At 43.8% G+C, this 13,331-nt stretch overlaps 1 protein-coding gene across 8 annotated transcripts in view; it reads left to right on the top strand.

Moving 5' to 3' along the window:
- Nucleotides 1-12,315, top strand: part of EIF4B (eukaryotic translation initiation factor 4B) — a 35,958-nt gene extending 23,643 nt beyond the window's left edge. Inside the window, exons 9-15 of one of the 8 annotated variants that reach the window (XM_001142097.8) lie at nt 3,873-4,101; nt 4,682-4,779; nt 7,533-7,746; nt 8,480-8,535; nt 9,375-9,477; nt 9,764-9,836; nt 10,240-12,315. In XM_001142097.8, coding sequence (XP_001142097.3) covers nt 3,873-4,101; nt 4,682-4,779; nt 7,533-7,746; nt 8,480-8,535; nt 9,375-9,477; nt 9,764-9,836; nt 10,240-10,320 — 854 coding nt within the window. In that variant the 3' untranslated portion in view covers nt 10,321-12,315. Of the gene's footprint in view, nt 1-3,857; nt 4,102-4,681; nt 4,795-7,532; nt 7,747-8,479; nt 8,536-9,371; nt 9,478-9,763; nt 9,837-10,239 lie in introns of all 8 variants that reach the window. The other 7 variants (XM_009425346.5, XM_054664230.2, XM_054664233.2 and 4 more) reach the window with 7 other exon arrangements.
- The last annotated feature ends 1,016 nt before the right edge of the window (nt 12,316-13,331 follow it).

The following is a 13,331-nucleotide window of genomic DNA, read 5'->3' as shown; positions in this document are numbered from 1 at the left end:
GATCTGGACAACTAATAAAACACAGTGAGATGACAGAATTCATCAGAGCCATATGGCAATTCTATTGCAGTGAGGTCTTTCCTTCTCCCTCAGAAAATGGTGAAGTCTTTACTCCTTCCTCAAAATAATAATAATAATTCAATGTTTGTTTTTTTTTTTTTTAAAAACTTAGGCCAGCCATGGTGGCTCACATTTGTGATTCCAGCACTTTGAGAGGCCAAGGCAGGAGGATCACTTGAGCCCAGGAGTTCAAGACAAGCCCTGGCAACATAGTGAGACCCCATCTCTGCAAAAAATATAAAAGTTAGCTGAGCGTGGTAGCATGTGCCTGTAGTCCCCGTGTCTTAGGAGACTGAGGTAGGAGGGTCGCTTGAGCCTGGGAGGTCAAGGCTGTAGTGAGCCAAGGTCTCATTTCAGCTTGGGCAACATAGTGAGACCCCATCTAAAAAATAATAGGAAATAGGTTTTAAAAAATTATATTCTTTTTTTTTTTTTTTTTTTTTTTTTTTGAGACGGAGTCTCTCTCTAGTTGCCCAGGCTAGAGTGCAATGGCGCGATCTCGGCTCACTGCAACCTCTGCCTCCCAGGTTCAAGTGATTCTCCTGCCTCAGCTTCCCAAGTAGCTGGGCTTGCCACCACGCCCGGCTAATTTTTGTATTTTTAGTAGAGACGGGGTTTCACCATGTTGGCCAGGATGGTCTGGATCTCTTGACCTTGTGATTCGCCCGCCTCGGCCTCCCAAAGTGCTGGGATTACAGGCGTGGGTCACTGCGCCCAGCCAAAAAACTACGTTCTTAAAAGTGATTTCCTCAAGCAAGAAGCCTAAAAATAATAGCTAACATTTATTAACCATTTACTGTGTTCCATCAGTGAGCTGAGGGCTTGTACAAGTATTGTTTAATTCTAAGACTTCTGTGTGGTATAGGTAAAATTACAAGTTAGAAAAGTGGAGGCTCAGATGTGGGCCTCATGTTCTCCTTGACTTCTGACCTTTTCCTCTCTCACACTGTCCCTTACCTCCCCACCAAGAGCTGCATACCTAATTTTTTTTTTCTCTTCTTGCTCTTACCCCCCCATTCCCTCTAAGATCTGCCCTCTTGTCTCTAGTTGCTGCTGCTACCTTCGTTGAGGCCTCATTGCTGCACCCACGTTACTGGCCATTGCCTCCTAACAGAGTTCCCTTTCTTGCTCCGTTCTTCACATTGGCCCCAGTTGTCAGTTGTCTTTCTGGCATAAGATCTAATTACCTTATTCTCCTGTTTAGACCTGTCTAGTTTCCCCATGGCCTGGAAGATAGCCCTTTCTCTATACCTCTGACATACACGGGCCTTCACTGTTTGCCCAGCCTTTACTTTTTTCTTCTTGAGACAGGATCTCTGTCGCCCAGGCTAGAATTGCGGTGACATAATCATAGTTAACTGTAGCCTCAGCCTTCTGAGCTCAAGTGATCCTCCTTCCTCATCCTCCCCAGTAGCTGGGACTAGAGGTGCGTGCCATATGCCTGGCTAATTTTGATATTTTTTCTAGAGATGGGGTTTCTCCACATTGCCCAGGCTGGTTTTAAACTTCCAAGTTCAAGTGATCCACTTGCCCTCGGCCTACCAAAGTGCTGGGATTACAGGCGTGAGCCACTGTGCCCGGCTGCGTTCTTATATTAATATCTTAAATGAGCTACTTTTTCTGAGCCCCTATTTTATCTTACAAAAGTGACGGGGCTATAATACAGATTTAAAATATGTTTAGGAACATATATAAACTGTCGGCTTAAAGCCCTCGTAGAAAATTTAGATCTTGTTAAACAGTACCCTCTATCTACAGGTACTATGTGCATATGTAGTAAAAGTATAAAGTCAAGTGTGGGCATGATGAAGTCACCATCTAGTGGTTATTTAGAGGACAGAGTGCAGCTGGTCATGTCATCAGGAGGTTTTACCTCTTTGTTAAGGTTACATTACTTAAGCCAGGTGATTGTATACATAGGCTTTCTTTATATTCTCTGTATCTTTTGTATATCCAAAATATTTAGGACAAACAATCATTTTTAGAAATTTAACTTCCTTGAAACACTTAGGTTTCTCTTGAAAGTGTTCTGACAACTTAAATCGAGGAAGAAATCAGACTGCCTTAAGAGTTTATTTGTTCAGTGTTACATGCTTTGCCCCATGAACCACCTGCCAAATTTATATTATACACAGAGACAAGGGTATAAGATCTAGAGTCTTCCTGGCTGGGCGTGGTGGCTCACATCTGTAACAGCGCTTTGGGAAGCCAAGGCAAGCGGATCACTTGAGGTCGGGAGTTCAAGACCAGCCTGGCCAACATGGTGAAGCCCCATCTCTACTAAAAATACAAAAATTAGTTGGGCATGGTGCCACGTGCCTATACTCCCAGCTACTGAGGAGGCTGAGGCAGGAAAATCAGAGAGGCAGAGGTTGCAGTGAGTTGAGATCACACCACTGCACTCCAGCCTGGGTGACAGAGCGAGACTGTCTCAAAAAAAATAAAGAACTAGAATCTTCCCTATCGTATTGTATTAGTTCTTAACATGCAGATTTCGGAGCAAGATACTTCATCCAGTAGTTTAATGATGGTCAAAAATTTCTTCCCATATAAAAGAAGTCTTGATAGATTATTAATTTATTACTTAAACGTTTACCATTTTTAGTCTTTCCTGTGGTCTTGTACTACATCATGGATGTGGTAGAAGAGTAATTGAACTTGGGTTTTTGTTTTTTTTTTTTTGAGATGGAGTTTGGCACTTGTTGCCCAGTCTGGAGTGCAATGGTGTGTTCTCAGCTCACTGCAACCTCCACCTCCCCGGTGGGTTCAAGCGATTCTCCTGCCTCAGCCTCCCGAGTAGCTGGGACTACAGGCATGTGCCACCACTCCTGGCTAATTTTGTATTTTTAGTAGAGATGGGGTTTCTCCATATTGGTCAGGCTGGTCTCGAACTCCTGACCTCAGGTGATCTGCCCGCCTCAGCCCCCCAAAGTGCTGGGATTACAGGCGTGAGCCATTGCGCCCGGCCAGAACTTGGTTATTTATGCCATCTATTTTTATTTTTATTTTTTTTATTTATTTATTTTAGGCGTAGTTTTGCTTTTGTTTTCCAGCCTGGAGGGCTGGAGTGCAGTGGTGCGATCCTGGCTCACCACAACCTCTGCCTCCCAGGTTCAAGTGATTCTCCTGCCTCAGCCTCCCGAGTAGCTGGGATTATAGGCATGCACCACCATGCCTGGCTAATTTTTTATTTTTACTAGAGACGGGGTTTCTCCATGTTGGTTGTGTTGGTCTCGAACTCCCGACCCCAGGTGATCCACCCGCCTCGGCCTCCCAAAGTATCGGGATTACAGACGTGAGCCACCACGCCCAGCCTGAGCTACCTATTTTCTTTTTTTTCTTTTCTTTTTTTTCTTTTTTTTATTTTTGAGACGGAGCCTTGCTCTGTCACCAGGCTGAAGTGCAGTAGCTCAATCTTGGCTCACTGCAACCTCTGCCTCCCAGGTTCAAGCACTTCTCTTGCCTCAGCCTCCTGAGTAGCTGGGACTACAGGTGTGCGCCACCACGCCCAGCTAATTTTTGTATTTTTAGTAGAGACAGGGTTTCACCATGTTGTCCAGGATAGTCTCGATCTCTTGGCCTTGTGATCCACCCGCCTCGGCCTCCCAAAGTGCTGGGATTACAGGCGTGAGCCACCATGCCCAGCCTAAACTACCTGTTTTCTAATGATCTATTTGCCTTCTGTGGATTGGTTAGGCCGCTAACTTGAATCTCATGTAGCATTTCATAGGAGTTATATCTGAGAAATCTGGCTTTCAGCCATCAGCTTCTGGTGATTGGAAAACTATTACTTAAAGTTTCATTTAACTTAGGTCCCCCCCAAAGACCCAAACTGAATCTAAAGCCTCGGAGTACTCCTAAGGAAGATGATTCCTCTGCTAGTACCTCCCAGTCCACTCGAGCTGCTTCTATCTTTGGAGGGGCAAAGCCTGTTGACACAGCTGCTAGAGAAAGAGAAGTAGAAGAACGGCTACAGAAGGAACAAGAGAAGTTGCAGCGTCAGCTGGATGAGCCAAAACTAGAACGACGGCCTCGGGAGAGGTGTGTTGTCTTCTTGATGGATATCCCATCTAGGAATCCGGTGGTTCGTAATGGGGGCATTACATCCCCAGGGGCATTTGGGAAATTTGTGTCGTTATCACATTAGTGGTTGTCACTGATGGGCATTTAGTGGGCTGTGGCCAGGGGTGTTAGGCAGTATGCAGTGTTAGGGACAGCTTTACACAATGAAGAGTTGTTCCCTGTCCATTACAAAAGTGTTTACTATTAAAAGCTGGTATTGTATCTAAAAGGCTAGAGACCTACTATAATGAGTAATTGCCCTGAAAAACTAGGCCTGGTAATGAGTGGCTTGTAGAACTGTGTTGATTAGTAAAGAAGGGCAGTATTGTAGATTATGTAGGATACTGTTCTTAACCATATTAGTTGATTCTTGCTGAAGTATTTAGGGCCAAAGTGTGTCTTAATGTCTGTAGCTTTCAAATAGTTTGAGAGAAAGATAAATTTATATGCATATACACATATAGATGAAGTAAGTGATGGTTCTTGAGGGGTCAGCATGGGTCTAAGGTGGCCTTCACTGAGCCAGGCATAATGTGTATTTTGTGAATCTCTCGTACAGACACCCAAGCTGGCGAAGTGAAGAAACTCAGGAACGGGAACGGTCGAGGACAGGAAGTGAGTCATCACAAACTGGGACCTCCACCACATCTAGCAGAAGTAAGTCAGACCAGGGTGGGTATCGTGTTATTGCCGTTTTCCATAAACTATCCATAACCAAATTATGCAGAGACCTTGCAGTATTTAAATTCAGTCATGAACTCTTTATTTGGGTTGCATGGGCCGGGGAGTTTCATATCTTCTGCTCCAAAGAATCTGAGGAATGGGTACCAGAGTAGACCTAGATGATCTGCTTAATAATCTACCACTGAAGTGGATACTTGATTGTTAGGTTTGTCTCTCTCTTTTTTTTTTTTTTTTTTTTTTGGTATATTTTCATTTTATGTCTTGACATCTTTGAATGTTGTTTATTCAGAACAGTCAACGGCTTGGAGTTTCATGTGAGCTGTCCCAAGACCAGCCTTTTTTGATGTTATCATCACCAGAGCAGTGTTCTCAAGCAGTGTTATTACTGGTTGATCAAGCACTTTTAGTGTTTTGGAAACCTAAATGGTTCAATTGTAATACCTCCCTTCCCTTACCATGATGTGTTTTTTTTGTATTTTGTTTTGAGACAGGGTCTTACTCTGTCACACAGGCTGGAGTGCAGTGGCATGATGATGGCTCACTGTAGCCTCACCTCCCTCAGCCCTCAGCCTCCCTAGTAGCTGGAACTGTAGGCATGCACCACTACACCCAGCTAAATTTTTTATTTTTTTTTTTTTATTTATTTTTTTTTTTTGAGACCGAGTCTCACTCTGTCGCCCAGGCTGGAGTGCAGTGGCGCGATCTCGGCTCACTGCAAGTTCTGCCTCCCGGGTTCATGCCATTCTCCTGCCTCAGCCTCCCGAGTAGCTGGGACTACAGGTGCCCACCACCACGCCCAGCTAATTTTTTGTATTTTTAGTAGAGACGGGGTTTCACTGTGTTAGCCAGGATGGTCTCAATCTCCTGACCTCATGATCCACCCGACTCGGCCTCCCAAAGTACTGGGATTACAGGCGTCAGCCACCGCACCCGGCCTACACCCAGCTAAAATTTTGTAGAGATGGTTTCCCCATGTTGCCCAGGCTGGTCTCAGCCTCATAAAGTGCTGGGATTCCAAGGGCCAGCCACTGTGATATTTTTTAAGGTCTTTCCTCCCACCTCTAAATTGATTTGTACTTGCATTTCTTTTATTTATTTATTTATTTATTTATTTATTTTATTTATTTATTGAGATGGAGTCTCGCTCTGTTACCAGGCTGGAGTGCAGTGGCACGATTTTGGCTCACTGCAACCTCCGATGCCCTGGTTCAAGCAATTCTCCTGCCTCAGCCTCCTGAGTAGATGGGATTACAGGTGAGCGCCACCATGCCCGACTAATTTTTTGTATTTTTAATAGAGACGCAGATTTGAACGGGCTGGTCTCAAACCCCTAACCTCATGATCACCCGTCTCGGCCTCCCAAAGTGCTGGGATTACAGACGTGAGCCACCATGCCTGGCCTTCTATTTTTTTTATTTTTTATTTTTGTATTTTATTTATTTATTTTGAGACGGAGTTTCGCTGTTTTTGCCCAGGCTGGAGTGCAATGGCATGATCTCAGCACACTGCAACCTCCGCCTCCTGGGTTCAAGTGATTCTCTTGCCCAAGCCTCTCGAGTAGCTGGGATTACAGGAGTCTGCCACCAGGCCTGGCTAATTTTTTGTATTTTTAGTAAAGACGGGGTTTCACCATGTTGGCCAGGATTGTCTCCATCTCTTGACCTCATGATCTGCCCGCCCTGGCCTCCCAAAGTGCTGGGATTACGGGCGTGAGCCGCCGTGCCCGGCCTAGTTTTTTATTTTTAAGACAGGGTTTCATTCTTACCCAGGCTGGAGTGCAGTGGTGCGATCATAGCTCACTGCAGCCTCAAACTCCTGGCCTCAAGCAATCCTCTTGCCCCAATATCCCAAGTAGCTGTTATACGACGGGTGCACACAACCATGCCTGGCTAAATTTTAAAAATTTGTTTTTTTAGAGATGGGGTCTCACTACACTCCCCAGGCTGGTCTCAAACTCCTGGCCTCAAGCAATCCTGCCTCAGCCTCCCAATGGGGGCTCCTTGTTTTTAGAAGACACTTAACTGCATTTTTAAAAAAACACACGTGTAGGTTGTTGTTTTTTGAGATGGAGTCTCACTCTGTCAGCCAGGCTGGAGTGCAGCAACATGATCACAGCTCACCTCATCATTTCTAGTAGCTGGGACTGCAGGCACATGCCACATCCAGCTAATTTGCCTATTTTTTGTAGAGCTGGGGTTTCACCATGTTGTCCAGGCTGGTCTGAAACTCTTAGGCTCAAACGATCCGCCCCCAACAGCCTCCCAATATCCTAAGATTACAGGCGAGAGCCACTGCACCCAGCCAGTAGGTTGTTTTTCATAAATATGATTGCATCATAGTCCATGTGTGTTGAGTTTTAAGCTGAAGTTGAGCAGTGGTTACTAGAGTTTGGGGTTTCATCGTAGGTCCTCTTCACATATGTATATTCTCCAGGTCAAGACACTTTTAACATTGAGAATGCAGAAAGGCTGTAAAGGATACTCATTCCTAAAAAGGTCACATGGCTGGGTGTCCCTTAAGTTGTATACATGGTCATTATTTTTCCTATTTCTCTGTGCATCAGTAAGACATTGTTCTGGAAATACTTGTAAACCACTGGTTTAGGGATAAATCCATCTTTGGGAGCCAAAACTTGGATGTGGACCATTTTCCACACTGTTGAGATCCTGGTAGATGCGTGAGCATCTGCAGCCTGATAATTTGATATTTTCACTCTGGCTTCACAGATGCACGAAGGAGAGAGAGTGAGAAGTCTCTAGAAAATGAAACACTCAATAAGGAGGAAGATTGCCACTCTCCAACTTCTAAACCTCCCAAACCTGATCAGCCCCTAAAGGTAATGCCAGCCCCTCCACCAAAGGAGAATGCTTGGGTGAAGCGAAGTTCTAACCCTCCTGCTCGATCTCAGAGCTCAGACACAGAGCAGCAGTCCCCTACAAGGTGAGTCAGTTTGGAAACAGTAGTTGGTTAACTGCAGATTCTAAAATACTGTGATGTAATGATGGAAGATCTCCTACGGGATGCCAGCGTTGTATAGCACCTTATAAGTTATGCTGGCTTTAGTCTCTTAGTGTGCTGGAACTGGCTCATAAGACCTAGTTGTTCCATTTTCTGGAGTTCCATCACTTTGATAGCTTGAAATCAGCTATGATGGGAGTACTAATGCCGCACAAATCTGCAAATACTGTAAGTCAGAGGCTTCCCTTTTGCCACATATTGGCAGTATGGTAGGGGGTAACTTCCTTTCATTTATCTTAAGTCTTCTCATTTGTAAGCAAAATAGCAACACTATTAGCCTGGCGTGGTGGCAGGCACCTGTAATCCCAGCTACTCGGGAGGCTGAGGCAGGAGAATTGCTTGAACCTGAGAGCGGAGGTTGCAGTGAGCCGAGATGTGCCATTGCACTCCAGCCTGGGCGACAGAGTTAAGACTCCAAAAGAAAAGAAAATAGCAATACTAATCCTGCATGATGTGATGATTAGAAAGCATATGGCACTTTAGTGTTCAAATTACTGCTTTCATTGTAATCTTTCCCATATTTTAATGTTCCATAACATTGAGTATGATTTTGTTTTCTATAAAGCTTACCCACTGCATTTGGAGGATGATTATGTTTCTTGGGTGTTTTCTCCCTGAAACAACTGATGAATGTGATTACCTGTTTTCCTTCTAGTGGTGGGGGAAAAGTAGCTCCAGCTCAACCATCTGAGGAAGGACCAGGAAGGAAAGGTGAGCTCATAGTATGGGAAATAGGTTTCTCACCTAGAAGCCTAAATAAAAAGGCCTCCAAAATTAGATTTTGAAGAGCAATGTGTCTTGCACCTGATACCGTGTTAAGAGTTCTTGGGTTGGCCAGGCGCAGTGGCTCACACCTGTAATCCCAGCACTTTGGGGGGCCAAGGCGGGCAGATCACAGGGCAGGAGTTTGAGACCAGCCTTACCAACATGGTGAAACCCCGTCTCTACTAAAAATACAAAAAAAATTAGCCGGGTGTGGTGGCACATGCCTGTAATCCCAGCTACTCGGGAGACGCTGAGGCAGGAGAATTGCTTGAACCCGGGAGACGGAGGTTGCAGTAAGCCAAGATGGCCCCACTGCACTCCAGCCTGGGTGACAGAGCAAGACTCTGTCTCAAAAAAAAAAAAAAAAAAAAAGAATTATTGGGTTATCTACCTTTTCTTGCCAGTAGAGGGAGGAGTGTCCTCTTTGGAGAAAGTATGACACCCTGCCCTTTCCTGGTAGAACATTTCTTTGACAGGAGGAGAAAAAAATCGGAAGGAAATTAACCAAGGTCACTACAGAGCGTCATAGTCTTTATTTCCAGCTTGCTTTTCGTGATGGCATATCCCTACATGGAACTTTTTAGTGGATTTTGTTTGTTTTTTGTATTTTTGTGTGCTGTAGAGGATGTGGAAAGAAGGGCTTCAGGAAGGAAGTCTGGGTTGGGGTGAGGTTAGTTTCCCTCAGTACATGTGGGCACAATTTTCTTCAGCTTAAGGGAAATCTTAGGAGAGGGACATTGATACTTTTACTTGCCTTTAATTTGTTTACATTACTGCCCAAGCAGATGAAAAAGTAGATGGGATGAATGCCCCAAAAGGCCAAACTGGGAACTCTAGCCGTGGTCCAGGAGACGGAGGGAACAGAGACCACTGGAAGGAGTCAGATAGGTATGCTTGTTCTCTTTCTCGTCTTTCCTCTGATCCACATGTTTGTGTAATTAAGAAATTAAGTTCTTGGTTCTCAGAGCACTGCCAGATCGCTCATTGTGAGCAAACTAAAGTCAGCCAACGTAGGCAGTTAAGATTCTGAAAATCTAGAAGTAATACATCATCCAGACAACAAGGACTGTTGACTAGAGGTGCCTGTTCAGTGCCTTGAAACTGCATGCATGCACATGTTTGTATTAGGTGAGTCCTTTCCTAAAGACATGGTTTTATGCTTACGTCTCTGCAGGAAAGATGGCAAGAAGGATCAAGACTCCAGATCTGCACCTGAGCCAAAGAAACCTGAGGAAAATCCAGCTTCCGTAAGTGTTGAAGGCTGCTCCCAATTTTTCATTCTAAGAAAAATTCTTAGTATTCTAAACTTTTTGCCGTTGGACTTCTTTCCATTTGGAATACAAAGTGTTTGGAAATAAGACATTGGTCTTTATCTGAAATAGCGGAAGAAGTTTAGCTTTTTCCTGGTTTCTGTCTTCCTTTGTTCTCATCCCTTCTGCAAGGTGTAGAGGTGGTATGAGACTATAGTAAGATCACATGTGCCTCTGACCCTCTTCCCTAGCTCCTCTCCAGTGGACAATGCTGATGAGCAAGCAAGTGGGTGTCATCTGACTGTCATCCCCCATTGCCAAAGGATCAGTATCCTGTGTCTTGGGTTTTGATGTGATAATTCAGGGCCTTCATTATCCTGTCACTCTCGTTGTGTTACAGAAGTTCAGTTCTGCAAGCAAGTATGCTGCTCTCTCTGTTGATGGTGAAGATGAAAATGAGGGAGAAGATTATGCCGAATAGACCTCTACATCCTGTGCTTTTCTCCTAGTTTCTCTCCACCCTGGAACATTCGAGAGCAAATCAAAACCTCTATCCAGACAAGACAAAATAAAACTCACCATCTCCTGAAGACCTTTCTTACCTTTTTTTAAAAAAAATGAAATTATTTTGCATGCTGCTGCAGCCTTTAAAGTATTGAAGTAACTGGAGAATTGCCAATACAGCCAGAGAGAAAGGGACTACAGCTTTTTAGAGGAAAAGTTGTGGTGCGTTATGTCACCATGCAGTTGCCAGTGTGATTAGTGCCTAGGGGTCTCCATTTAGCAGAAATGGTAATGACAGTGATATAATGCCTGGAACCTGGTTGGGCAGTAGGGGAGGGAGGTAGAAGGAAAAGTGTGAGATTTCTACCTTTTAGTTTTTATCCTATTGTGGCATATATGAATTCTCAAACATTATCTGAATAAATTTTCCACTCTTGGAAAGGTAGATTTAGCCTCAAGTTGTTTTAGTCTCCAGGAGGCTGCCAGCCCCTCCTCTTATTTAATTCTGAGTTTTGGGGGCCAGCCTAGAGGGAATTCCTTTTTTTTTTTTTTTTTTTTACCCCCCAGGGGGGTAGTTGGGAGTGAGACTATAGGCCATAAAGAATGGGAGTGCATTGGACCAAAATAAGTGGGAAAATCGTGGTTTGAAAAGAAGCTTTTGGGAAGTGATGAGTCATTTTGCACCAGGTAATAGGGGAAAATTGTGTGACCTCCAGCAAACACATGAATGGTTATTTCCTGGAGCCGGAAGCACTTGGGGGTTGTGGTAATTCCCAGTGTTTTCTGTGTCCTAGTTTTACCCTTTCTAAACACTGTCCTTTTTGAAAGTTTTGAATATATCCACATTCTATTGAAACCTTGAAACTAAAAATTTAGACTCTTATCGTCATCTTAAGTTCTTCATGCTACTCTTAACCTCCCAAAAAGCAGTATCTAAGTCACATACATGATGTCTTGGGCATTTTCTCTCTCAGCCATGGAGAACTCTGAAAGGAAGAATCGCTGCTTTTCTCAAGCAAATCGGTTTCTTGATGTCTTTTGGTTCTCCTTGCCTGCTCCTGATGCTTGGACCCCTTTTATTGATCAGAGTGCTCTAGAATAATGGATGGTCTTGGATGATGGATAAATAGGGACAGGGACAGTTAAATTGGGAGCCTTTCTTACAACCTTGATGGGATTTTTCCCCCCAGGTTTCCTTCTCCACTGAAATGCCACACTAGTGCTTGTTGGATTCATGAGGTGGCCAGACCAATGTGTTGTTTTGTTTTGTTTTGTTTTGTTTTAAGCTTCCCTTGAGAGAATAAATGGTAATGGAGAGAACTATTTAACAAGGTCCTGGTTTCTCTTGCAACACAGTAGCTAAACTTGCCTGCTTTTGTATGCATTTTTGTAGGGATCAGCTTGATACAGTATTAGCGGAGAAACACCTTGATCTTGGTTTGCAAGCCCTTCTCCCATCAGTCCTAGATTAGGCCCTGTTCAGCCATGCAGGGGTGTTGGTTTATGCGTGCTGCAGCAGTGGGCATAATGAATATAATTTACCCAGTGGACAAAGGTGTGTACCAAGTGAATTTAAATAATTGGTGTGGATTGGCCAGTAGCTAAGTAGTGGGCTTTTAAAGAGTATTGAAGATTGAAAGGGTTTTTTTTTCTTTTTTAAAAAAGAAAAAAAAACTATTGATTGTAGATAATGAAAAGCTAGGGTTTGCCCTCTTCATGTCTACTCTCCTTCCAAATAGTTATATCCAAAACTTTTTCCCTCTCCCCTACCTTGTCCCCCCTATTAAAATAGAAACAGGGATTGATTAATGTCCCGCTCCTGAATACATGTAAAATTTGTACAAAAATATCTTCTATGAAAATGATTTGTAATCTGTAGACTTATTACCTGGGAGATGTCTTGATGTAAAATCCCATCCTTTGGGTTGTGGGTTTTTTGTTTTCTCCAAATAAATCTGATCTTTAAAGTTCATTGTAATGCTGAAGTTCTTTGACAAATACTCTGCACTCTCAGTGGTTTTTACTGGAGTCATTGACCACCTGCTCCTCCTCCTCCTACCATCTCTGAAGTTTTCATTCAGTATTGGATACCATATTGTCCAAGATTAGAGGGTGGGGTTACAAGGGAATCTATTTCAGTGTTTATTGAGGCCCAATAATAGAGTTTGCATCCTAGCTCCCCTCTGGCTTTTTTTTTTTTTTTTTTTTTTTTTTTTTTTTTTTTTTTGCCTGGTGTTAAATTTTTTAATCACCTGGATGTGCCTGCAGTCTATTTCCTGTACTGTTTATTTTAATCAAGATGTGGGAACTCTAAGAATGAATCCTTGTGTCCTTGGGGCAGTTCCCTCATAATCTCCCTCCCTCACTTCAGCAATCTGGAGAGATGCTGCTCCCTTGAGTTACACCGCACTGGTGGACCAGAGATACTGGTGACAGGCTGGTCGAGGTTACCAGAACAGAGGCTCACAGACTCAGTGGGAATTTTCCAAACAGCTAGGGACAGACTGGTCATTGTTGCAAGGCGGGAAAGGGGTTAGGACAGTGGCAGAGAATCCTTAAGGTCACAAGGAGGTGGAGCATAGAAAGGAGCCCAGGAAACCTCAGTCAACAATTTTGGGGATTTAAGAGCCAAGATGAGGAGCCAGTTAACACAAATGACATTTCCCAGCCAATTGGAGCAGCTGCTCTTCTAGTTTCTGGCCAGTGCATTTATCTCTGTTCTCCAAAACTGGTAAAGTTGAAGGCTATGAGACTCAGCTGTGATGATGTGAAGGCTTTTCAATGTGGGTTTAGGTGCCCCTATTGTCCAGGCTGCCTGGAAACCTACAAGGTAATGCTTTTTCACTGCCTCTCCATCACAGGAATCAGTTTCACTCACATTCTCCAAGCCTTTGTTTCAAGCCACTCTCAGCTGTGCAATAATGAGGTCTAGGTAAATGATGGAAAGAAGGAACATAAAAATAGGAAAGGCTTATTGAAAGAGGTTTA

The sequence above is a fragment of the Pan troglodytes genome, chromosome 10 (assembly GCF_028858775.2).
Source record: "Pan troglodytes isolate AG18354 chromosome 10, NHGRI_mPanTro3-v2.0_pri, whole genome shotgun sequence".
Taxonomy (NCBI): domain Eukaryota; kingdom Metazoa; phylum Chordata; class Mammalia; order Primates; family Hominidae; genus Pan; species Pan troglodytes.
This window is presented reverse-complemented; position numbering and strand designations above follow the sequence as displayed.